The sequence below is a fragment of the Gavia stellata genome, chromosome 14 (genome assembly GCF_030936135.1).
Source record: "Gavia stellata isolate bGavSte3 chromosome 14, bGavSte3.hap2, whole genome shotgun sequence".
Taxonomy (NCBI): domain Eukaryota; kingdom Metazoa; phylum Chordata; class Aves; order Gaviiformes; family Gaviidae; genus Gavia; species Gavia stellata.
Genome location: NC_082607.1, coordinates 15,970,835 through 15,997,764, shown reverse-complemented (window position 1 = coordinate 15,997,764; position 26,930 = coordinate 15,970,835). Strand labels below are relative to the sequence as shown.

The following is a 26,930-nucleotide window of genomic DNA, read 5'->3' as shown; positions in this document are numbered from 1 at the left end:
TCAGGGCAGCTGCATCTCAGGCAGGTCCGGCAGGTTGCAGGCTTGGCTCTGCGCGTGTCGGCTCTGCTGCTGCGGGTGGAGGAAATAGCTCAGGGGGTTCTGCTGCGGGGTGGGGGGGGGCTGGAAAATGCGCTGTGTCGGACCCCCAGGCACCGGCTCAGGACCTTGCATCTGTTGGGAGACACAAATCTGACCAGTCAGACCTGCCCTATCGCCCATCCGCTCCCTCTCTTGATGCAGGGCTGATGCTGCGGCTCCTACCCAGGAGTCCTTGAAGGTAACCTCTACCCGCCGAGGGTACAAGTTGTGAACAAGCGACTTGAGACGCTGGTGCTATCAGCACGATCAACAATGCCTGGAGAGTATGGAGGGGAAGCAGGACCCACCCATCCCACCAGCCCCACAGGGAGCCCGGCAGGAATGGAGACCTTCAAAAGCTACTTGGATGTGAGGTAAAATCTCAAGGATGTGCAACTTCCATCTTCCATGAGAAGGATCTTCAGGCAACCAATGAAGAGGTTGTAGAGCAACCTTGTCCATATACCACCCCGTGGCTGGTACCCCAAAGACCTGGACTTGCTGGTTCACCCCGTTAAAGGCACTGTGGCACCAAAGCCTGGTTTTCTGTTGCCCTGGAGCGATCTATCTCCCCCAGCATCATCATTCTGCTGTCCATGTTGCTAGTCCTCAGGACCTCAGCCCGTGAGCACACGTACCCAAAGTGGGGACGGCTCATGTCCACATTTGCTGACAACACTGCATTTCTTACTCTAAAGCCAGTCCTGCTGCATGGCTACTTTCCGCTACTCCTCCTGCTTTGTTTTCTACCATCTTTGCCTGGAGGACCATAAGTTACCTCTGCCAACCAGGCAAGTCTTGGAGAGTGTATTACTAATTAATTATAGTTTCAACAACGCCTCTCGTTGGCAGCGTCATTGGTTTGGCATGCACTGATGAAGCTGTGCTTTGAAAAACCAAAATCACTTTCTCCAGAGATTTGTGTTGTGAAACACCCATTTATTGAAAGCATTGACAGCAGCCGATAAAACCCCTTGCTATGCTGAGACATAACAGCAGGAGGCACATTTTGAAAAGAGCTTATCCCTTATCACGTTTCGCATCTACAGCAAGATTCCCAGCAGAGCTCCTCTGGATGACAAGCTGTGGTTGAAAAACTAGGTATTTCTTCTGGACACTAAGTGATATTTCAGTTCGCTGGAAAATATGGCCTTGAACGGGTGCAGAGCCAGCCTGGAAAGGCCGAGCACGTGGGTATACAACGGACATGGAGGACACGTGAGTGCACTGACCGGGTTTGATGAGCCAGGTAAGCCCCATTTCTTCAAAAAAACCAACCCAACCCCAAAGCCATCCCTCTGCATCCTCACAAACCTGTTCCAGTTCCATTACCTGAAGGTAGAGACGGTGCTGCTGAACCTGTTGCTGTGGCCACTGGTGGAGATGAACCGGCGTGTTTGCCTGGTGGGATGTGAAGCTGGTGTGTGGGATCATCAGAGACGGGGAGAAAATGGGCGATGGGGCTGGAGGTCGGACGGTGCTACAGGTAATCGGTTGCATCTGTATTGGGGGAGGCAAGATCTGCTGCTCTGCAACGAATCTGCCACGAGGAGGAAAATACGGTGTGAGAACCCAAACCCAGACCCACCACTGGAGCCCGCCCTGGGGAGCCCAGGAACCAGACTGGAGCAGGGTTTGTCAAACCAGGCAGAGCCTGGTGAGAGCAGGCCCTGGATTTCCCCCTCCCCATCAAGCATGGACTGGAACTGCAGACAATTAAGGTTTTTAAGGCTGTACATCTCCTCCACAACTTGATTAGGCATTTTAAGCTTTGCAAAAGCCAGAAAAAGGTTAAAAAAATATTTTTCCAAAGCATTTTAGTTATCGTGAAGTTCTTTGTCATTAAAAAAATATTCTCATTACTTTTTCTGCTAACCAGCTGAGCTTTTGTTTAAGACTGAGACTGTTTGCGTGATCACGTACAAGTTTTCCAAAGCAATTTTCAGTGCCATGAATTGTGCTGCTAAAACACTGCATGAAAACAAGGGCCAGCAAAGACTCACTTTCCTTGCTGCCTGCTGGCACTGCTCTGTGTAGACTGGTCACTGCCGTTGGCAGTGGGCATCAGGGCTTGGATAGACTGATCCAACAGCATCCTGTGGTGGAGGGAAAACAGAGGCCGGTCAGGGAAGGGAGAGGTCCAAACTCCTGACTGTAAGTCTAATAAATCCCTGAAAATCCTCCCTGAAAGCATGCAAACCATCACCCTGAAAAAAGCTAATGAAATAGGATGCTTATTATCACCTTGTCTAATGCATTTGCAGAGGTGAGCTGACACTTACTGAAACTTTCATGTAAGAAATATATTCTATAGATGGCGAGACCTCTAGGGTTTATCTTGCAATATTTCAAAATATTTCAAAATATTTCAATATTGCAATATTTCAAAACGGCTGGATCCTGGAGGCAGTGTCTGCAGATACCTCCCTGAAAGGTGGTTGAATAGTTTGGGGCAGTTGTATATGTTTTATACAACGTTTCCAGCGTCGTTTAAAAGAAAAACGGCTTTGCCATGGCACGTGTCCTGGCTGGAGAGAAGACACTCTGGAGATTCAGAGCAAGCAAACACAAGTGTGGGAAAGGCTGTCCCTGCGAGTTTTTCCTGTTCACTCCCTCTGACAGCTCAGGTTACTGAGCTACATGGACAATTTATGGAAATATGGAGAGAAAAGGATTTTAGACCCCTGAGGGTACGGCGCGGTGCGCACAGCACCCTGCTTGCGCGTGCACTGGGCTCACCACTAACCCAGATCTCTGCAGAAGGGAAGAGCCCTATGCCGCTGCTGTGGCAGCCAGAGACCATCACCCCCCGCGCCCAGATGTGCCTGCCCTCTCCGCTGCCCAGGTGTTGCTATTTGCTGTCACCGCCGTCAGGACGGTCCCAGCAGGGCTGTGTTCGTACCTGAGGCTCCTGTCCTGGCTGTAGTCAGACTGCGGTTGCCTTTCGCTGCCGTCAGTCGGCATCTGTGCAGCCACTGTAATGGGATGCGTTTGTGAAAACACCATGGGGTTGTTGTAGAGGGGCACTGAAATGCTCGTCTGCCCCGGCAGACACATTTGCTGGGCTTGGTTTCCTCTCATTAGGTGCTGCTGCTGTACCTGAAATGAAGACACATATACCCACGTAAGTTTTTAAAGCTCCCTAGCAGAAGGCTTCCAGTATGCAGATGGGAAAAGGAGAAGGAACAGTAGGATATTCTCCCTGAACACAGCAGTAGGAACAGTGTATCTGTTCAGGACAACCAACCCGTTTGCATTTATTGCCCCTGCACGGCAGGGGCTGGGGTCCCCAGCAGCAGGAGCAGGCGCTCTCGTGAGAAATCGGAGTACAAGGGTAAGGGCACGCAAGGCTCGAGGGAGAGGAGACCAGCTTAACAGGGGAGGAGGAGTGCAGATCTCAAGTCCCCAAGGAAAGCGTCTCATCTGTCCTTTAAAGCAGTAGTTTTGGTCTTTTTTGCTTTTGGACACTGCAATCCTTTCCCAAGGAGATGTCACCATCTATATAGTGGATTTAGGTCTAGTGATGACACACTTGTTTTTCAAAGCTGCCTTCCAAGACTTCTCAGGCAGAAGAAAAATTGATTTTTTTAAATCATGCCTACTTCCCCATGTTACAAAGCCACAACGCTCACCGGCTACGAACGAGCATCATGTTGCAATCGCAAGCAGAAGTGAATGAGAGCCCAGACCTCCCACTCAGCTCCTCTCCGGTCACCAGGATGGCTCCAGCAGTCCCCAGCGTTTAGTGCTTTTAGGCTACCTGGCTTTTATTTTTACAGTTGAATGACACCATTCGCAACTGGCTCTCGACACAAATTTCATAATGCCAGCTACGGAGTAAAACCAGCACAGAGGAGCTGTGTGGGACCACTGGGAGGGGGGACACGGGAGACAAGTATTTAAAAGCCGGGAAAGGGGACGATGAAGACAACGAAGCAGCCAGCGACCTGGGCGGCTGTGCCACAGGGGTCCCTGAGGAATTGGCGCGGTGACGGCAGGTGGGTGCCGCAGTAGTGCTTTGTCCCCAAAAGGCCTTGCTGTTGTGACTTCTTGGCTGCGGTCTGCCTGGGCGTCCCCAGCGGCGGCGGTGGCCTCCTGGGGCTCGGGTGCTGCACGTTGTTAAAGACAACCGGGATCGGCTGCTGCATCAGCATCTTTAAATAAAAAAGAGACACAGGAGTTGTCCCAGCTCACACAGCGGTCGAACCACCTGGGAGATTCCGGCTCCGGCTCTCAGGCTGTCTCTATCAACATATAGAGCAGCAGCAGCAGCAACATCTCTAAATCCATGAATAATAGAAAATAAAATGTTAGCTTGTGCCATGACCATTCCAGCTCCATTACGCCTGTTGTGTTTTGCAGGAATGGCACTGGGGATCCAGCTGCGCTAACCGGCAACCAAACCACCGAGCTTTTTGTGCAGGGGGCACTTTGAATTAGCTTGGGATTGTTTTTTCCTAAATCATGAAAATTACTGATTCAATACTTAAGCAGATACTGACGCCACTCATCTCTCAGGAGACACAACTCCCACATCTGAGACAAACTACCAATTTATCCAGAGCTCATTTCTAAATGCTTTTCCCACTGACAATTTTGTTACCGGTCTGCATGCTGAAAGGAAAAGCAAATGGTTTGCGGGTTTGGGAACCCCGGGGGCAGCGGGTACCTGCAGGTTGGAGTCCTGCACTAGCTGGAGCTGCTCCTTGATGACGTGGAGCTCTTCCTGCTGTGTCTTGATGTCAGCTTGCAGTATGCGAGTCCTCTCCTCCAGCTGCTCTTTCAGCTGATGCATCATCCCCAGCTGGGTCGGGAAATGGTACACTGGCTGCGGAGAACAGAGAACAAGATCATGGAGTAGGACCAGTCCTGCGACTCACGTTCATAGTGACGCTGGCTTCAGAAAAACGACTGCTTTTCAGCTTTCACCATAGAAAATATGATGCTGACAAAAAGGGGCAATTGTGTATTTAACCAAAGTAGCACTGTACTTCCAGAGCAGCAGCACAACTGGCTCATACTCAGTGCCCGACTCCAGACCTTAGTCCATTAAATTTCTGCACAGATGTAGTGTCTGTGCACGGGACTCCCCTGTCCCTTTAGTGTGACACTCTGCTGATTTTGGACCACCTGCGTTCTGTGGCAGGCACTGCATGCTAACCCCTGCCACACCTCCAGGCTGGGCTTTCGTTGTGCTGCTGATTATATTTGCCAAATGCCAGGCCCAAGCTAGTTGTAATCCCCCCTGGGACCCACCCTTCACACCTAAGTTGGCCATCTTCAACCCCTCTATTATAGTCTGAATGTTTACTACACTGACCTCAAAGCTCTATGAGGATGGGCCTCATAGTTATGGTTTATGACTCCCACATTTTTCTTGTGGGTTTTTTCCTTTTTCTGGCCTAACTCAAACCTTCCATGACATCCCCTTCCTCTACCAGGGCAATAAAACTCTTCAGCACCGTATCAGCCTGCAATCAGAAATGAGCCTTCAGCAGCCCCCAATGCTTTTGACAAGTGTAAACCTTCTTCTAAGCTATTTCCTTGGGTGTCCTACCTGCTCTGTCTCCTCGCTGAAATAAGTAATTGCAATAATTTGATTACAGGTAAATCTCAGTAACAGCAACAGAAAGGGCACTGAAACCTTGCCCCCACACTGGGACCAGCCAGCAAGGAGGTAAGAGCAGTGAACCGGAGCCACCGAGTCTACCCCGCTGACTGACCATACCAGTGCGTTTAAGAAAAATAAACCACGTACCATCACAGCGTGCTGAGAGGGGACTGCCGGCTGAGCCACGGGATGCTGAGGGAGGTGTTCACCATGGGCTTGAGGAGTTGCTATGGCCTGGAAATGAAAACTTTGCGTTACTGTGGGTCCATAGCACCTCTAGTGCAGAGTTGGTGCGATACCAGCTCATAGCGATGATGAACAAGCGCTGGGAATTAGACAATTCCACGCGGACATCTGAGGATGAGTCTGAAGGGAGAATTTAAGCTCCTGCGTGCCCCCTGCTAATTGCAAATCCTCGGTGTCAGCATCCATTTTTGGATAAAGGCCATTTCATGTGTACAAACCCCAAGAAAAGGGCTGCGGTGTGAGAAGACGTTTGGCGTGGAAGAGCAAACTGAATCCGGGAAGGAGGCAGCAGAGGAGCCTCCAGCAGCTCGCCACCGGCTCTACCAGCCAGCAGCGTTCCCCTCAGCCCCGGGAAATCCCGCGCTCAGCCCCAGCACACTCAGAGGTGGGGATCCAGCCTCTCTGAGGGCAAGGTCAAGGTTTGTCAAGCTCATTTTCTGACGGCATCAGAAAGGCTTTTGCTTGCAGGGACCACCGACCTGAGCGCTTCCAGCTGATGCCAGCCGCAGGGCTGCCTTCTCCGCCTGTCCCCCCGGCACTGAGGGCCGGGTGGGCGTGCTGGTGTCCGTGTGTCGCATGGACGACGTGGCTGGAAAAGAGATGGTTTACTGTGATACGGCAGACCCGTGCCTGGGTACACTGGCTAAGCCTGAACTCCACGTATGCAGATGAGCAGTGACCTAAATGCTGCCAACCTGGGTCCCCAAACTACCTCCCCCCGTGGTCCCTCTGGCTCTGCGCCTGACTCGAGGGGTTCCATTCTGATGCTATCGCCCCATTTCAGCCTTCCCTCCATGGGCGTCTCCAGATGAGCTTTCCCACTCTCTCCCTGGCAAGTATTTCCAGAAAAGCCCTGAGTTGGCTCCTACCCATGACCCCGCACACACGGGCACTGCGGTCACCTTTCTCCTGCCCCGAGGGCTGGGGGGGCACTCGTGGGAGCCGGCATGACGCTGCCAGCAAGGCAGGCAGCCTTCTGCACTCCTTCTGCAGGGATTTATCATCAGGGACCAAACCACCCCATAACAGAAGTTTTGTCAGTGATGTTCGGGGCTCAATCAAATTGCTTCAGCTTAGCGAGTCACCTGTCCCGAGCCACAGCAAACAACCGCAGCCCTCAGGTGGTGGCAAACTGGGGGAAAGCTGCTCTCACCTTGGCAGCGGGCTAAGAGGGAGGCGGCAGCACGTGGCCGCGGCTCTGCTGCCATACCATAACTTGTTAGGGCACAGTATGTCAGTCCCGGTGCTGACCCCCCTCCCACCCTGACTCAGTCACTCCCAGCCAAACCCCAGTATTTTGGAGACTGCTCTGCCCTCCAGCCCGCTCCTCGCCCCCACGCTGGGCTGCCCCTGGCCGCGCAGGAACCTACACGCCGAGTCGGAGAGGGCGGTGTGCGAGGAGCGCCGGGAGCTGTGGGATGACAGTGACACTCCCTCCCGGCTGGCGTCCTGGCTGCTGCCACACTGCCCCACGTCCAGGTAGCTGCTGTGGCTCTGCGGGGAGTGAAGCACAAGCAGCGAGACCGTCAGCAGGAGAGGACGGCACTGGAGGGGGCCTCCACCTCCCTGACCGCTTGTTTGCAGAGAAAAATAACAGGCTGAGTGCGTAGATGGCCAGCACTGCAGCACCGCACCACCAAACCCCCATGCAGTGTTCGGCCAGCCCCTCAATGTTCACCCTAAAGCCTTCAGGTATCCCCGTGCAGACAGGACCCTCAGGATCACACCCCAGGCACCCATGGCTTTGGGACAATGCCATGCATTTCTGTCCTGGGACACTCTTCTGACGGCAGTGAGTGGCGGTGGGGGGGGATGCACCGTGCGTCGGGCAAATGCTGTGGGCATTGGTGCCCGTGCCCGGCACTTTGGCGTGCCACCCTCCTGCTCTCCTGCCCACAGAACTGTGTGCAAATGGAAATATGCTTTTATAATTAGCTTCCTTCTGCCCAATTTCTTCAGGGATGTCACAGTTTGTTGGCCATGACACACTGGGGAGTGGTGGCAGAGGTAACGAATGAAGGCGGCAGGAGGAGTTGGCTGGGGAGTGCAGCGAGATGCAGTGACGGAGAGAGATGGCTGGGAAGGGACGTGGAGCGGTGGCACAGGGACATCAGCTGCAGCCCTAGGAGAACCTACAGCAAATGGCCTCTGCAGGGACAGGTACCAGGCGATGCTGAGAGCTGCAATCCCGCTTGCCACTTCGTGGGGAGCAGTCGCTCCCACCAGGCAGGAACCTGGCAGCACATCCGCAGAGGGGAACAGCCTAAGCTAGTGAATATTAATGGCTTTGGAGCTTTCACAGCAAAATGACAGATGCCACGTGGCAGATGGTTTATGGCAAACAGCCCATAACTGTTGGGTAGTAGGAGACTGTTTCAGCTGCAGGACGTGGGTGACCACGCTGGCTGTGCCACCCCCCTCCCCAGGGAGCTCCCCAGCTTCCCACCCCTCCAGAAGATGAAGCAATGGGAGCGATCGCTCTGCCTCTCCTCCAGCTGCCTTACATCAACAGATGCAGCTTAAGGTCTGCAGAAAAATATCTCAGCTATCACCTGGAAAGGGGAAAAAGACACAGAAGTGTGCTGTGGTGACAGAGAAGCAGATGTTTGCAAGACGGTCCTTGTTCAAGTGCAGAACGTCTCTGGGACAGCTTCCCCTATAGATCCCATAAACAGCTTCTATAAAATAATGTCTGAAGAGCAATGAGGCTAATGGAATGATAATTACACAACAATCCACTTGAAATTACTTTGATTACTGGTCTTATTTGTAAACTACTGAGAGGAAGAACTTAAAAGTAATTAAAATGACCTTGTTAATCGGGCAGGTGTGTTGGGATGCCAGACTGACTCAAGCCATGGAAATTATTGCTTTGGTCACAATCCTACACTTGATGCGATCCTGCTCAATGCTGTAAACAGAGCTGAAATCTGGAATAAGAGTAAGTGTTTTCCCTTCACTTCCAATCTTCGTCTGAGTATCACTGACGAGCTGGCACTAACAAAACAGGTACTCGGTGGTACTGCCCTGCGCTTGGATCCTCTGTGCCTTACTGGTGGTGACAGGTACAGCAATCTAGCCTCCAGCTCCAGCTCTACTTTCCTGCTTCTGAACTGAGGTGGTTTAACCTCTTGTTTGAGTAACTGTCTCAGAAAGATAATGAATAGCAGAACAGCAGCAATGCAACTGCTGAATTTGCAGTTACACGCCTGAACCAAGACGGGCACTTTAAAGCCATGCAGTGGAAAACTTCTCAGGGTCTGCCTGAGCCATAACCCAGCTGAAGACTTGGAAGGAGATGGGAGTAAAGGAGAAGGAGAAGAGAGAACAGATATTTTCCTAAGATTGGTAAGTGATTACTCAGCTTGGTTTATTCATTCAACTGTGAAGGGACGTGGTACCTTTAGAGAAGAGGATGCCAGCTCAATTGATGACTCTTCAAGGCCAAGATCTCGCCTTCTTTCAGCTCGAACTTCTGCATAACTAAAAAAACCCAAAAAACATTTAAAATCCAGTTTTTCAGTCTGGGTATTGTTTACTGTATGGTAACTCTCCTACCATACAGGTCACTGTGGAGTTTTCATGTTGAGTCACAAGCTTTGCGCAGCACACACACACACACACACACACTCTCTCATACACAAGGTGCTTAGAGGAACATCATCATACAACCTTGCAACCTGTGAATATCCACACACACGCTGAATATCCACAGATTAGAAACAACAGGGCAGTGCCCCAGTCCCACTGTGCCCAGGACTGTAGAGACTATAAGATTAATTGCACTAATCATTCCAAGCACAAATGTAGACACTCCTTTGCAAATTTTGGCCCTGGATGCCTTCAAGCAAAACTAATTGAGAAGCAAGTGCACTTGGTTATTGAAGACAAAATAGGTGTCTTTGTCCTCAGTACAATTCTCCTAATAAAGGAGTTTCCCATTTTCCGTAATCAGGCAGAAAAACGATCCTACAGCTTCTGTGCACGTAAACTGCCATAGCAAATGTACATTCATTTTCTAACCTGCTGATGATCAAGAATCCATTTTTTGCATGTTGTATGGTAGCTCAGTGAGACCTAAGGCAGTGCCTTGGGGAGGAGGAGGTCAGGTCCCCTCTTTCTGAGGGTGCGCACAGCGCCGTGCAGCGTGCTACGGCAGAGTTAACATCCCCCAGCCCGGCGGAAGCTCTGAATACAAACCGACGGCTGCCCAGGCGCAATGCGAGGTGCAGGAATCCCCAGGAATGTGGCTCTAAAAGTGTATATTTGCTTTCCTTACTATTTTTTCTCTTAAGTAATAAGATATTTGCAGCAAACAATGCCACATGAGTCACCATTGGGATAAATTGAAGAGGAGGTTTTAAAGACTCTCTGAGTGCTTGTGGATTGTGGGCACTGAAAGGTGCCAGAATTTAGGGTGCTGAAATATTAATGGGTCGTAACCTTTGTGGGAGGCAAGAGAAGCTGCTGAACAGAACTCACTTATACCATTGCAGGCAATGAATTTTCTTGAAATCACATTTTAACTTGCTTGTTTCAATAATAGATTCTAAACCTTAACTATATGAGACAGAATTGAATTTCAAAATCTATTTAGGACTATACCACTAGGTTTAAGAGGCACTGGAAGCAGAAAGAAGAAACAAGTTCATGCACAATCAATTCAGAGCTTAAAGTGAAGCCGAATTCCCTGAAGGACAGCAGAAGCCACACAACTCAGAAGCAATCTCTATGTCTAAGATTTGCTTATGATAACACTTGACATGTAGTTTATATCGGCACACACAGCTCTAATCCCTTACACCTGTTTAGTGGTGTAAGGTGTTCTCAGTCTGCATTTCAGAATGTAGAGAAGAATCCCAGTTTACCAGTGTTTGTTCTTCCAGATGTTTGACAAGAGAAAGGGGGACCAGAAAAACATTGACAAATTGATTCCTGACAGTAAAGAAAGATGCAGTGAGCAATATGTTTACTCAAGTTAATAGAGCAAACCAGTATGCCACTATTTTTTCAAGCCCTTCAGTAAATATATTCTCGGTCTTAACACAATCTTTTTTGAGATGACAGTGGTAATCAAGCAGATTCCCTTCCAGAAGGTGCGTATCACAGAGCATCCCACATGCGCACCGCCTTCCAGCACGGCTTTGCAACTGAGCACAAGCAGCTTCCCACTAGAGGGGGATCCTGGGCTGCATTTCAGGTGAGGAATAAGGCTAGCAGGAGAGCAGCTAACTTCGAGTCATAAATATTTAAAGCTCTGATCAAAAGGTTTTGTAGGGGATGTATGATCCCATTCACGCCCATAAAGCTGTCTGATTCTTAACAGCTTTAATTCTTCCTATGGCCATGTCATCGCTAGGGATAAAAGGGGAGTGCAACACACGGATAGACTTGGCCAACGGTGGCTTCCAGGCTTTTGGCCCCATTGCCAAAACAAAACAAAAAAAAGAGTAATGAAAACACATTATGCTTTTCCCCATGTTCCCTGTCATAATAGTTTTATAGAATTACATACCGTCTTAGTGTGTCAATGTGCACAGCAAATATTTGGCTAACACAAAACAGGACTAGAAAAAAATAACGGTTGAGCACATGGGACATGCGTTGTAAAGTGTTTGGTGCTTGCTCCTACCTAACTACCAGATGAGTGCAAACGATGAACTCAGGTTTGGAATTCCACTGGTGGTAGGTGATGTAGTAGTGTGTCTGCAGCCATATCCACTGCTGGCCTTTGGTCAGGAAGCGGTAATAACAGGACTTGCCTTTTCCAAACTGCATTACTGTTAAAAAAGAAAGCAGTTTATAGCAAACAAATTTCATGGTGCAAAGGTGATTACGAAAACCACTTGGTCCCATTCCGCTCTTGCAGTCTGCTACTGCACTAACATGGCTCTTGCGGCTTTATAGACACGATGTGATACACAACCACGTACTCAGCTTTTATTTGGGTTCTTTTCTGCTACTAATTTTCAAGAGTGCACTTTGCTATTTTGAGATTGTTCTTATAACAAATAATTGGCAGAACTATATAACTAGCTATATTCTTATAACTTATTCCTGGGCTCCTCTGAAGTGAGCATAAATAACGTTAATTAAACAAAGTATTGGCCTTTCACAAGTACATGAGAATGCATTTCAAAAACTGGGGGCTTGAAGTCAGGATCCTAATAATGGCATAAAACAATAAGATAGTGGAGTTTTAGCAGTTCAACTGAGAGTTTTCTTCCAAGAGATGACCTAAATACACCAGACCTTGTATGTATTATCAGGGTATGTCCAGAAAAATCTCAAGTGGTGTAATACAACTGGAACATAATGAGGGGAACTACATTAAATAACCACATTAATTGTTCCTGGACTGCTGGGAGTACGAAATGAAACATGCTCACTTAAAATACCCATAATTAATGCAAAGGAAAATACAAACATGGTTTAAGGAAATCCATTTCACTTCACAGTAGGCAAGATGCCTGCCCAGAGCGGTCAACTTGACAAACGGGAACTTACCAAGCCACACTAACCCAAGTATTTTTACTCACCTGCACACCTCTACTTTGTTAAATATCAGGACTAACTTGTTAGCGATCCCATTAACAGTGATGGGCTTTAGATGAAGCACTTAGCAAAGGTCTTCTGGCTAACACGCCATGCTGGGGATCACTCAGCTCCTAGTCCTGGCAGAGATTTCCTGAAGCAACTTCTATAAGTCACTTTGCCAGCACCTTACTTTGTCCCCCTGCACAGTAAGATTAAAAGATCCTTTCCTTCAGGTGTGCTGTGCAAATACTCTTTTAATATGTAAGAGAGGATCCGTGGCTAGTAGAGATGTAGAACATAAACCGCTAAATAGATTCTCTGCTGAATGAGCTGACCCCACTCTCAATATAGTTAGCGTCTACGTCAAACTGCACGCACATATTACCAAAAGGACATCGTCTGGTGAAGTAGCTCACTTCTGTCTGAATGGTCTTTAAAGTGAACAGCACTAAAAAGTACTGTACTTGAGAGCAATTAAAATATTCTTTTAATATTCCCATCTACATGCTTGCTGCACTCGACACAACTTGCATCTAGCCCCTTTCACAGCTTCCTTCGGGTGCTCAGCCGGGCAACCCACTTCCCTGCCAGCTGTTTTGTACCACCGCTTTGCCTTGGCAGGGCAGAAAAGCCGGCGGGCAAGTGGAGTGGGGAAACTTGACATTCAGAGAAGTAATTTTCTCCATTCTCTACTAGGTCCTTTAGCATCTTATACGTGTTAGTGGTAGAGGGTACGTCGTAGAGATGGGGGTGGTTTGCGCTCAGAGACGAAGCAACTTGTCTAGATCCAGCGTGCTGGGGGGCTGCGGAGTTTCTCGGTGTCCCTGCATCGCGCTGCTCTGCATCTCAGAGCAATTACAGCATCCCGCTTTCTCCACTCTCTGGGGTGTCCTAGTTTCCTTTTGACAAAACACTCTCCTTTCAAATGGAGATAGCAGAGAGACAAACAGATAGAGAGTTTGCCCAACAGGAAACCTGTAAGTAATATTTCTTGGCAAAATATCTGATTACCTAGATGCATTTTACAAAGTGCGCAGTTACTTTTCATTCCAGTGCTTGGCAATGCAAACCAGCTGGAGGACAGACCTAATTCTGGCTCAGTATCTCAGTCTGAAGCGCACGTAACAAAATGGAAAAATACAGTCTCAGGGATAAAACATCCCACATGCTCATCTGGTAGGAAAAGCACACTGAATAACAGCAGACCACGTCTGCTGCCACCTTTTGCCCTTCCTCAGATCAGCTCCAGCCTTCAGCAGGACATGGTGCTGCAGCAGCAGGCTGCACTGCCGCAGTGCTTGGGCTACGTGCTCCTCCTGACCTGGCTCCTCCTGGGCTTTTGCAGGTCACAGCATTTCACCTTGCACAAAGAAGAACTTCATGGACAGTCTCCGCTGTTCACACATCAGCCTGGACTGGACTTCTCTGCTTTTCTGCTTTACTTTTAGGTAGACCAAAAATGAGCCATCTTCACCCGCAGGGAATGTGTATTCAGTACTTTTGTATTTAAAAAAGCATCTGAATCTCCAGAAGCATTTTACTAAGAGTTAAGTGAGTTCACAACATCTAATTGCACAGGCAGGCGATCCAAATGCTGCTTTCAGAAGGCATTTTGGCGAGCTGAGCCTCCTGGCTGACTCCGGAGCCCAGAGGAATGGCAAGACCCCATGAACTGTGACAACCAACAAAACTCCCAGGGTTTGGGGCTGCCCTCGCAAAGCGGGGGCAGAGGGAGTAAAGTTCTGTCTTCCCATCTGTTAATCTCATTTCACTCTCAGACAACCTGTGCTCAGGTTATCTGTCAATTTGGGGAACCTGCACAAAGTTCCTGATCTGAGTGAATTCTGAGGGATTCAGTCTCCCAGGTAAGCATCAGCTATGACAGTCTGTCAAGGGACGAGAGAATTCCCTCGTGTCCCAGATAAAGATGCCTTCTGTGATGACAGTAAAAGGTTTTGCACGAGTGACAAATGAGATCAAAGACAGGCACGCTGCAGAAGGAGAGGAACTTACAGTGTTCATGGCACCTAGCAAGAAGCTCCAGGTCATCTGCGTGGTAGTAATCATACCCTGACGTTCCCAGAACCTCAAAGGGTAAGTATCCTATAATAGGCGGAGCCCTAGAAGGGAAGCAAAGGGCAGGGAGTGAGCACAAAACCTGACACTTTGACATCCTGGCAGACATGCTGCGATACTAGCGACCAAAACCATCTCGTACGTTCACTTGGCAGGGAAATCAGGAGTGGATTTTCATATACACAACGATGTATTTCCATATACAAGCAAGAAAAAAACAGTGAGGGAGAGGCAAAAATGGAGAAAATGAAAAGGTGTGTGTTTACTGTTTCATAGCCTATTCATTATGTGGGTGTAGAGAAAGGCATGTACGTATGCAACTGACTCAATTCATTAAGCACACTTGTGAGACACACAGCTTGAGAAACGCTATGGCTGTTCGCGTGCATAATAACTTGGAGCTCGAGTAAAATTATCCAGTAGGTTGGATGTAAATGTCATCTGGGTAGTAACTCTAGAAGAAAGAGCAAGTGGGAAGCTGTAACGTGTGTCAGGACCAGCTTGGGTAAAAGAAAAAGTAATTGTTCCCATGGAAAAGCTTGCGAAATTATAACCAGCAAAAAAATGTTTCTATGCTGGTAGTAAAGATAAGAATAGTCATGGGGCTGATTTTAAGGACTGTTATTTGTATGGCAGGTAGAGAAGGAATCAAGGAAGTATTTGGATGGGCACGTTGCCATGAATTACCTGACTATTCTGCTGTCAATTCTAGATTTTCCGTTTTCTAGGCAAAATAGGAGATTTTTTTTAAAGCAGGTGTCCTAACAACACTGAGCTTAGGCACAGCCTTCACCAGAGCCTGCTAGCTTATGATTACGAAACAACACTGAAATGTGAGGAGAAAACGACTATTTTTGCCTCTACTCCCTGTATCAGCATCCCACCTTCTGTCCCCTCGCGCTCAAGCACACTCCTGCTTGCACCAATTCAAGCATCGCACGTACTTTGTGAGGCCGAACTTGTGCTAATTTGGCTCCACCTATTTGTTTTGGCTGCTGGATGTGCTGATAGCATGAGGCTCACCTGCCAAGTTCAGCACGTTTCTCAGGAATAAGGCGGCGGTGCGTTAGCGAAACGGTTAACGTTTCAAAATCAGGGCAGTCTGAAGGTGTCACTGCCCATCAAACGCGCCTCTCCCGCTGCCTTTCTCTTGGTGTGTCGCGTGATCCTTTCAAGGAAGGCGAATGCCATAAAGTGGCCAAGAATACGAGCAAAAAGTTATTTAAATGTAAGTACATTTGGGTTTAGACGGATCAATCCTGAGTCTCCTGGATATTAATACGGGAAGTTCTCTTGTCCTGGCTGAGCGACCCAGCCCCACATTTGTACTCCTGAGAGTGGGCATAGATGATTCAACTAAAGAGAGCCCAGACAGGTCTATAACCTCTCTCTTCCCCACAACCACGAGCAGTTTGGCACCAAATGGGAAACAGGGGAAAAGGAAGGACAGCCAGGGATCTGCTCAACAGCAGCCCCAGGAGGATCGAGGTCTCCGCAGGAGCTCCCGAGTCCCAGCAGAAGGGGTTGGCTGGAAGAGCCAGTCCTCCACACTCTCTGATGGCAAATCTCCTGAAATACAGTGTGCTTAGTACACAGTGGTCTCCGCCACAACACAGCCTTATTTATTCAAATAACTTTTCATAGAGCACTGTGTTCCTTTTCCTCATGTGACCCAGATTTCTGGTAATGATGATAATATGCGTATTTATTCACGTGTCCTTCCTTGCTGTCTCTTTGGCAGAACGCGCCAGTGTCTCTCCTATCTTTAATGACATGCTTATATTCAAGACAATAATGTCTTTCAGATGCACATCAGATAAACATTTAAGCTGATCAGGAAAGTATTATGCTTTCCTGACTTTCACCAGAATTCTTTAAATGAGAAAGTAACCACAAAATGCTCCTCATCTGTCATTTGACAAGGAGCTGCCTTGCTTGTGAAACGATTTAAAAGTGTCGTGTTAGCTTAAGTTCCAGCCTTGAGGCCTGCAACTCGCTGTGCAAATGGACATGCATAGTCTTCAGAGAGCTGTTTGAGTGCAGACTTTTAATAAATGAAGGGAAAATAAGGAGAGGACCACAGTGCAGAAGAGAAATAGGTCATTAGCAAAGTTGACAGATTTTCCTCCTCTACACATATTTACACATAGATCCAGAATACAGATTCTTCCCAGTTTTCTAATTTTTATCCAGATCTATGGAGTGCTTTCTGCATTATCTATCTTTACACCAATTGATGTTATCGTCATGATAGCAAAGGTCCTGATTCCAACCCATGCTGGGTACCCTCTGCCCCTACTGATGGCAGACCTCAGCATCAGGTGGTGTGAGTTGACACAAATAAGCAAGAAACAGCAAAATACCCAACATTTCACAGCACCCTGCAGACTGTACTGGAGAGAAGTTTGAATTGGTGATTAAATGAGACAATCCACACTATCCCCCGCTCCTTCTTGGGTCTGGGCTCACCGCTCACGTCTGGGGCTGTCACAAATTCTGCCTCAGCATCTGCATCAGCTTAATTTACTCCCAGTAACAATGGTTTCCTCACTGGGGATATCAGTGGGACTGGAGTGGCTGCAAGCACCCGGCGTAGAGAGATTTCTCTCTGAGTCATAACCCAGATTCATCAAAAGACTCTTTGATAGGTTTCAAAGCAGCTCCTGCTCGCCTTATTCACAGGAGCTGGTGGGACGCAGCCCTTTGGAAAATCAGCTCACTTGGTTAGACAGTGAAATAAGGAGCTTTGGGCTCTTTTACGAATCTTAACATTAATCACCTGATTCTGAAAATGTGCACTATTGGACAGGCCAGTTAAAGTCTAACAAAGTCACTCCAGCAAGATCTCGACAACAGGAATAATAAGTTGACTGTCCCAAACCACACAGCGTTAACCGTATGGCTGTTGCAGGGTCAGTTCCTCCATGCTTCGAGGGATGATTGTTTACTATATAAATGCAAGTTATTACTCATTTACATTTGCTCTCTCTCTTTCTTGCTCTAAATGTGCAGGTGATATTTAGGTTTTTTTTCCTCCCAAATACTTTTTTGCCTACAGCCTTATTTACTAGTCTTCTATTTCTAGTAATGACTACCTTTGCAGAGCTTGCAAAGGGAGGGATAATGGAAAGGGTAGGATTTTGCAATGTGTGTATGCATACATGTCAAATACAGAGAAGCAGAAGAGTGAACAAAAACCTCCAGCTTCTTTTGAAGAAAATGAATCCTATATTAATCAGCTTAATAAAGTGGTTCCAGTCTGTTTCATTCACCAAGCTGAATCCTAGCCCACCGTATGGCATTGTCAAAAACAAATCTGCAATTAAATCAGCTAATCCACTGCTTTTTCTTTTAGTTTTATAAATTCCATCATTTCTCAAGGTGAAATCAAAATTTTATTGACACAGAAAAAGATTTAGAAGGATTCCTGGAAGCTGTAGCTGGAAAACAGAGGAGCTAAACCAATACAGGGAACAGGACCCACACTGCTCAGTTTTAATGCCCTGGTATCTTGGTGAAGTTAGACATTTTTCTAAATGTTTTCCCACCATTTTATATGGTTTCTTACCTGCCTAAAATACGGAAAAGAGCAAAGCATTTAAGGATGCCTAATAACTAAGATCAGAGTATTATTACTTACTCAGTTGCATTTAATTAGAGCTATTCTACATGGGATCTCAGGCAATAGCTACACAAAGTTTTCTGTTTTTAAACTAGTTTGTTTATTCTTCAGTGAATAAACCCAAATCTCTTACCTGTGGTCCAAGAATAAAAACTTCCATTCCAAACTATGCCTCGATGTAAATTCTTCACATGGCTCTTCAACATTGCAGAGCTCCTGCAAAACAGTTGGCACATTCAGACATTTAATTCTACGAAATGACAAAAGGAGCCCTCTATCAAGACCAAGGATGCATCTTCTTGGTATAACAAACCCTAGAGAAATACAGAGCTTTTAAAGCACTTGACTTATTTTGTTCTAAGGAATGTATAAGCCTTGTTTTATAGGTGCATAAACTGATGAGAAGTGGCTGAATAATTTACCCTGGGCTGAATTTCAGAGCTAGGATAAATAGTCCAAGGGCCTCATCTTGCAGTCTGTAGGCAAAATTCCCCAGCTTTTTGTAAATATTGGTATCTGAAGATGGATGACAGCACCAGGACCAGCCTCAAACCAAGCTGGCTAATGCCCTCTTCAGCAAGAAGCACCTACGGTCATTATCCCTGTCATCACTGCACTGTGCCACAGGACACTTACAGACCGGCAGAAAGAGTCCGTGGAACACGGTGTTCCCAGTGTTTCAAGACACGGGTGGCCTTCTTACACAAAGGAGCGGTGGGATGTATTTCTTTAAAGGCTGCAACGTTCCAAGTGGTTTAGCTGGTCACCTTGTATGGGGGCTTCCTGGGCTGACTGCTGTGAGACACCCACCACACGACTGCCTCTTCTCCAAAGCAGCTCCCGCTTTCTATCTCGTCATTCCAAAATATATACTTAATGCTGTCTCCCGCTCACAAACGCAGCGGTGCCCTCTCCCATTTACCAACCCTCTGCACAAACAGTCTGTGCTGCTGAACGCACTCTTTGAGAGGCTGCTGCAACACGGCTCCCCTCGCAACAGCCGAGCACACAGCTCGTGGTACCAGCAGCAGCTCTGCCGCTGAGCACCAGCCGATCCCCGCGCCAAAGGGAAGATGCAGTCGCGGAGCTCTCACCTTTAAGAACTGCGGTGTGACGAGACGAACAGTTGCTACGAGGCAAATCTGCTCCTCCGTGGCTGACCTGAAAGCTCGTGCAATAGCTGACTCAAAGCCATTACAGGAGGGTGTAGGCACTAGACACAACCAGACAATTTATTTAAGAAGAAGAGGAAGGAGAGCTTTCTTTTCATGTTAAGACAAGTAAAATGACTGATGAAACCCAAGCAACAAACTCCTCCTACCCACAAGGCGATGCCACACTGATAGACGCTGATGTTATTTAAAGCATGACCCTTTAGCCTCCGAGTTACACAGTTGTAACCACCTACCCCTGGCTTGCAGGGAAGCGTCGTAAGACAGTTCGGAGCAGCTCACACTGTGCAGCTACAGTCCCCTTGTCAGCCTTTCTCCAGCTCAACGTTTGCAAGATTCAAGATTTTACAGGTTTCTCAAACTATTTCATCTATAAAAAGTGTCATTTGATTGCCACAAGTGAAATAGAATAGCATATTTTACTGGTTATTTGAATAAGTAGGCTGCTTTACAACTGGCAGTGGGTCAAATGGCGGTAGGATCAGTCTGGTATCACTTCTTTAAGCACAGCGTGCAGAAGAGTGCACTCTTCTGACCAACAGCCTCCCTACCACTTTCATATGAAAAACGTCTCCAACATAGCCACAGCTCATTGCATCCCTGCCAATTACGGGGCTGAAACGAGGCCTTTAGGAGGCTGCAGATCAACACATAATTTAGAGGAGAGAAATAGAGTGGTAAAGGTAGGCTGGAGCAGTAACTTACCATGAGTAAAATATTTAAAATCCACTACGAACTTCACATATTCATACATCAGGGGTTCATTTGGATCTAAGCTGCCTCTTGCTAAATGGCAGCAAAACTCTATTTGTTTTTCCGCTGAAATGAGAGAGAGGGAGACATACACAATGTTACTAGAAGTCTGCACTTTAGCACACTCCATATATCCCACCTATCTAGGTGCTGGGATGCTCTTGATACCCATAAGGAAATATATAACTACTAGGAGCAATGACCAGCTGGTTCTGCTTAAGGAAATGTATTCTCTCCCTCTCTCCCATGGCTTTACAGCCACCGCACTAACACCGGGCGTGAAGTCCTGGCAGTATCGGTCAGCAGGATTTTCCCCTGACTTTGTGCACGCATGATTTCATGCAAAGCTGTTAAGTGATGTTGCAGTACTCTGCTCTGGCACTGCTCAATAGGACCCAGAGCCAAAGGGCACTGAAATCACCCTAAGCCTTTCCATTAATGGTGGAGGGCACCGTGCCATGCTCTTATTCAGTTTTCTGCCTAAGGTCTGAACTCCATGGATTAGGCCAAGTGGTCTTCAGCTGGAGGGAAACCAACCCCAGGGCAGAGCACCAGCACAAGCCCTGCCCAGCTCCCACTGACGCTTACAGGGCAGCGGAGAGGGGGGTAGCACTGCCCGGCCATGGCGAACCCACCGGCAAAGGGGGCTCCCAACACAGGCTTGGTGAAATGTGGCTGTTAGGAAGACACTGCTGCCCGCTCTGGTGCTGGGGACATTTTTTGGGGGCAAGGGACATTTTGGGGGTGGGACAGCAGCTAGCAGTAGAGATCCAGATGGACTGTTCAGATAGGAAGGCTGTTGCTTAAATTACCTGTAGGGTTTCTCAGGTGTCCTGAGACATGCAAGCTTCCTAAGGAACAAAGACTCTGCCAAAACCCTTTGGGATTTCTCCTACCCTTTTCCTTCCCCCAAGCCCCTCACTCCTTCCACAGGCTCAGTCCAGCATCCCGCCCTGGGAAAAATATCTAATGAAGGCAACTCGCCTGCCCTATGATGCAAAGCAGACAGTAAAACAAAGACTGTCCAAATCAAAGACCAAGTACTGGGAGTATGTAGGAACATGAGATGATGTGCTGCATTAAAAACCAGAAATATCAACGGTGGCAAAACCGAAGTGGCAGGCAGGAGAATTAAATAGCTGGAGAGCCCCGTGCAGGCTCCCCTGGGAGCTGTTTGCCTTTGGCAAATTTCCCTGACCGACAGACGAGCAGAGCTTACCGTTTAGAAAATCAGCTGCAACAGGATCTGTCATGAGCACATGTGGAGAAAGAAGCTTGTACACCTCGCTCTGCTCCCGCTCAGGCAGAAAGTTTAATATATTTTGGTCCACCAAATCTGACTGATACAAAAGAATGCTTTGTCATGTTCAGCAGTACAGCCTGACACAACCACAGGCCTTTCCCTCCCGCGGCAGAGCACAGACACTGCCAGTCTAGCACGGATGCTTAAGACAAGGAAGCCCAGTCCATCTGCAGATGGATCTAGGGCAGAATACAACCCTTAGGTTATTTTACACCGGGGTTGCTATCTATTCACAAAAGGTTGAACGTGTCCCAGAGGTTGTCCTTCAGTTCAGCCAGATGCAAGCTGGAGAAGAATCCCTGGTACCACAGGAATACAACACGATGAGAAAATATCATATCAAAATGAAAATTTTAAACATTTCCCTTTGGAAGCATAAGACAGAAGCGGGACAGCTCCTCCTCACATCCTCCATTTGTCTTCTAGGCTGAACATCTGGCAAAATCAGCTCGACCTGCAAGTGTTTCAGTGCTGATAAACCCACCCATCCTGACTAACGGGGTTCTACCAAAATGTCAGCACGTATTTGTTTCTTTGCACACCAGGACATTCAGCCAGGTTAACACTGTGCTCAAATTTGCCATCACATAGCGTCACTGGTGCCTCATGCTTGGCCCTAGATAAAAACAAACAATGGCTTTGAGGGGCCAGCAGAAACTTCTGTACCCAACAGCTAACTGATGTCTAGAAATTTTCCCAGAAAACTCTGAGGCCAAATATTTGGTACTAAAGAGCATGGGCTCGAAGTAGAAAAAACCCAATGACATTAGAAGAGCATACATTCAGTCCTGAAATCATCTTTAAATTATCTGAGAAGAGCTTCAGCATGCACAGATTTCACAAGCATGAGATTTTCCATATACCTGGTGGGATAAACACCACCCAGACCCTCCTTCAGATGTGCTGCCAAGTGGTGAACTACGAGTACAGTGATTTTGTATAGCTTGTTTTTTAGCTAACTCGCAGACCCTGACAGAGAATCTGTTATTCACAGGAGCTTGAGAGACTCCCTAAGAGTTTGTGTGTTTATCCCCCACCCACAGTCAGTTGCCTCTTTGGTTGGACAAAACCAAGCCCCAGCCCTGCAGTGATGGGGCTGCGTTAAGGCATATTTAACATATTGCGTTGTCAGAACTTACCGGTAAGTGTCCAAGCAGAGACGAGACACTATCAGATACATAAATAATAATCCCATCAGTGGTAAGAGCAATGAGAAAGCCATCTAGTGCCTAATGATAAGGCAGGCAAAAAGAAAAAAATAAAAAGAATTATGCAAGGGAACAACTTAAAATATAATAGGCTAATTTGTTCTTTGGTGATGCTTCTAACAGCCTAAAACGGAAATAAATCAATTATGGAAATGATAGCTCCATCCAGAAAAATAAAAATTACACGTGCTGTCTAATTCAACATTCTTCTTGTATTCTTTTTTTGCTCATTAATATTAAATTGACTTGTATTTTTCACCCAGTGAATGTTTATTTAACATGAAGCAAGACAGTGGTGGTTAAAATTTTTACACCCACACAATCCTGGTGACTTCAGTCACTTCATTATGTGTTCTGAATTACACAATAGTTAACCAATTCGGTACGTAAGGAGATGTTAGATATCATCACGGCAAACCCAGCATTGCGGATAGATGCATGGATGGACAGACGGACAGATGGATGGATAAGCAGAGACAGCAAAATTATACAATGCTGTATTTTTAGCAATTTATGGACAATATGGACAAGATTTAAAGCCTTATTTATTTGGCTTAAAGCACTCATTTGCTAGGCTAGCAACATGACAATTTTAAAGCTTGTTTTGTTTCCCCTTTCTTATTCACAATGGTTTCTGTCCCGGAGTCAAAGTTCTCTGTCCCTTTGAAGTCACTGCATGTGCCTTCCTCTCTGGGTGTTCTCCCTATTCTTCGCAACATCTTGTTGTACCATTGACCCAGTGTCTGTCCCTATTCTCGCCTAACACTTACCAAGGTCTGGGAGGTTTAATCTCTGGTCAGCATCGTGCACAAAGCCAACTCTTCTAAAGACGCTGTTAGGCTGCTCAACAGCTTAGCTACAGGGGGCCAAAGATGCAGCATTCACCATCTTCCCCCACAGTCAGTTATTCCCCACCTCACTGCCATACTCCACCTTTCCTCAAAATAAGCCCTCTGTGGAAAAAACCACTGATTTTAAGTAAACTAGTCAACGGTCTAACATAGTTCAGTAAGCCAATAGTTATTAAAGGGCTCTCTCTCCCCCGCCACTTCTAAGGGGCGGAATTTGTTTTGATTCAGCTGGAACAAAATAGCTTGTTTGGTGTGAGAAATTCCCAGAAAGAATGAACCGACTTTTCCAGGGAGGTGAGTCATGACATCCTGATGAAAAGGAATAACTAAGACACTGCAGCACCTCCCAGCTCAGCCCAGCATACACCCTTATTTTGGTGGGGCAAAGAGCAGCAGTTGCCCACGCAGGGTAGGAGATGTCCTCGCTGGAGGGGCATGCAGCACAAACCCAAAGCAGCATCCTTAAGAAAGGAAAAAATGTAGGTGCATGGGGTGTTTCTAGATCAGCTAAGCATTTTACAGGTGAGCGTATCAGAGCTGTTCTCCCAAATGCACTTAAAGGCAATCCAAGCAAAAGACACATCACAAGTGCAGCACCGCACAGCTAGCAGCAGCAAAGTAAATGCTGCCTGGCTAATGGGATGTGGGAGGGAGAGAGCTGCTCTGTTTTTTTCAGGTCCTTTCAAGTTTTTGCTAAAACTGCTAGCTCTAGCGGCTCTTCTGAGAAAGGAAATTCTCTTTTTCCCCTCTCACCAGGCCCAATCTGGGCCAAATTGGTCTTCATACCTAAATGAAAAGCTGTTTATCTTGAAGGGGAAGCAATCATGTTTTTAATTCTGTGTCTGCAAAGCATTTAGCACAGCATTGGTCTCCGTCAGGTTTGGAATACATGTGCCATCAGAATAGAAATCATTAACATTAACATTGGGACCTACAGGTGAAAAGGAACTATATCTCTGAACTACTCCACTGAACAGATTACTTCTTACTGATCTATGCAGCTTTAATTTCTTCTTACCTCTAACATCAACTGGGTGAACTCCTCGTTGCTAAGAAATGAAGGCTTCCAGTCTTGTCTAATCTCACAGGCTTCTGTCTGTGCTGTGATTTCTTAAAGAGAAAATATCAAAAAAGCAACATGACTCATGCTAGTTGGAATTTTTTTTTCATTTTCAAGTAACACTAGATTTCTTTTAAGAGGCTTTCAGAGGAATCATCCTCAGATCATTCTCCACACAAAGCCTTCTTGTATGCAACAGTCATTTTCCGCGCCATCACGATACAAATGCATTAGAAATCAAGAAAAGGAAGAGGAGACATTTTGGGTGGTTTCAAGAAATCCTTCAAAAATTAAGGTCAATGGGCTAATTTCAGAGTAGCTGAGCATCACCGTGAGCAGAGGGTGTCCGCGACTCTGGAGGTGTTTCAGGAATGCTCATGGGAGTGCCCAGGCTGCACCCAGCCATGTCCTACCCCAGGAGAGCTGGGAACGGGGCACAGAAACTCCCTTCCCCGGCTTTCGTAGTGCGTGCTGTTCCTCAGCTCTTCCTCCCTCGTGCTCTGTTTGAGAGTGCACAAAGCGTGCCAGGGGGTGCGGAGGCCAGCAAGGGAAACGGAGCCATGTCACTACATTAAAAAGCATACGGCACTGCATCTTTTGAAGTATATCTACGTTCAGTTGGTCAGCACTGTATTCAAATCTGGCTCATTTCCTGAGGCCAACTGCTATGCCTTATTCTGCCCCTCACTTAGGTTCATGTCCTCTCCGGAGGTCTTAGATGCTTGGAAAAAACAGTTTTCATCTTCCGAGTGGCAACTGGCTGCTGGGTAGATCCAGAGCCAGAGCCTTCAGCAGGAGCACACCAGTGCCCTCCAGTACCTTTCTGTTTCTGTAAGAAGTCGATGGTCCTCTGCAGTATTGTGGACTTGTCCATCTTGAGAGGGTGGCCGTGGCCCTGCAGCATCGTGCAAAGCTCTTTAATGAGGACATTGAACTGGTCTCTCCTCTTCTTTTCAGATTTGTTGCGTGAAGCCCTGGGTGACAGAAACATAAATGCTGCTAAGTAAAATGAAGGACCTCCAGCTCGACCCAGGGAGAGGTAAATGGCCCTACCTCAGCAAAACACTTTAAATACAAGAATCTAAACTCTGCTGGCACTGCTCGTTTGTTTAAAATTCGGCTTGGGCATAAGTGCCTTGGTGGTGCTTAGAGCCTTGCGGCAGGACTGAGCTCACCGTCAGCAAGGAACGCCTGGAGGTAACAAATACGATTTACATTCATTTGAGCAAGACTGTATCCTTACATACATTTCAGCGGCAGTTCCCATTGTTTCAAAAGCAGTGATAACGAGGTGAAGGTGTTATGGGTGAAATATCTCCAGTAAGAGAAGTCATGGCATCTACATGCCACCACATTTTTATGAACTTTTGCTTTGCAGTTAGTACACACACATATAAAGGTCAAAATGTGAAGGATTCCTTATTCCCTGACTTGTACTTGCAAAAGTAGCTTATAGACAGACAATACTGTGCAGAGACATCTCAACAGCAGAATGAAGTCAAGCACATGCTCTTGTATCAGAATTTGAAAATCTGCTGCCATGATATATTAAACTGGGAATGTTAAGAGTCAGGCTGCGGAAACCACAGAGAGGTTTCCAGCTTGCATTAATACAATTTAAGAATGTTTTATTAGGGTTTTCCCCTCCATTCAAAACAATAAAGGAGAAAGCAAATCCGTTCAGTTTCTTCCAAAATATTCTTTCCAATGCTCATATCTGAGATAACCCTATTTTCACACAACCTCTTCCAGTAGTAATTAATTTTCTTTACAAGTGTATTCATGATGATACATGCTTCCTGTGATCTAGACCGAGTGTGGTATGCAGAAAGCATTTCCATTCATATTCAGGTTGGCATTTGGAGGTTCTCAGATCCAGCGTTTATGTTCACAGCCATCTCTGTTTTGGCACTCATGTACAATGACTAATTAGAACTGAGCCAAATGCTTCTCTGAAGGGAGACTAACTCATACCTGTGCTAAAGCAGGACTGCTCTCTAAGTTTCACAGGGAACTCTACCCCAGGTGGGCAGCACTGCATGATGTCAGTAAAATCACAGGTCAGGAGTCCTGCATCAAGATAATAAATAGCCATGGGATAACACAAGATTCTGAGGGCACGACAACGTAATTTAAGGACCACACAGCTGATTAACCCATTGTAGGGGTGGTCAAACACACTATGAGAAGCTTGAAACCAGCAACTTAATTATGCTGTTTGTGGTCTGCTATACACAACCTGTAAACTGCGTGGGGGGTTTGCCTCTGACATCAGTGGTCCCAAGTACTTTTTCAAGCATCGGATAACACGGCATTTACAACTCTCCCCCAAGAGAGCTCCCACTCTCAGTGCTCTGTGCATCCCTTCATACCTCTTTGCCCTGTCCTTCTCATCTTCATCCATCAGTTCGTT

General features: G+C 47.0%; 1 protein-coding gene across 1 annotated transcript; it reads right to left on the bottom strand.

Annotated features, from left to right (window-relative positions):
- Nucleotides 1-26,930, bottom strand: PASD1 (PAS domain containing repressor 1). Its single transcript, XM_059824412.1, has 20 exons — nucleotides 26,890-26,930; nucleotides 25,337-25,491; nucleotides 24,476-24,567; nucleotides 22,538-22,627; nucleotides 21,315-21,435; nucleotides 20,048-20,161; nucleotides 19,265-19,383; nucleotides 18,304-18,386; nucleotides 14,486-14,592; nucleotides 11,568-11,715; nucleotides 9,337-9,418; nucleotides 7,306-7,429; nucleotides 6,415-6,524; nucleotides 5,837-5,923; nucleotides 4,748-4,906; nucleotides 4,026-4,232; nucleotides 2,981-3,177; nucleotides 2,082-2,174; nucleotides 1,411-1,618; nucleotides 1-171 (listed from the first exon to the last, which is right to left on the bottom strand). Exons 1-20 carry the CDS (start codon nucleotides 26,919-26,921, stop codon nucleotides 1-3), a joined length of 2,499 nt encoding a protein of 832 aa, XP_059680395.1. The 5' UTR covers nucleotides 26,922-26,930.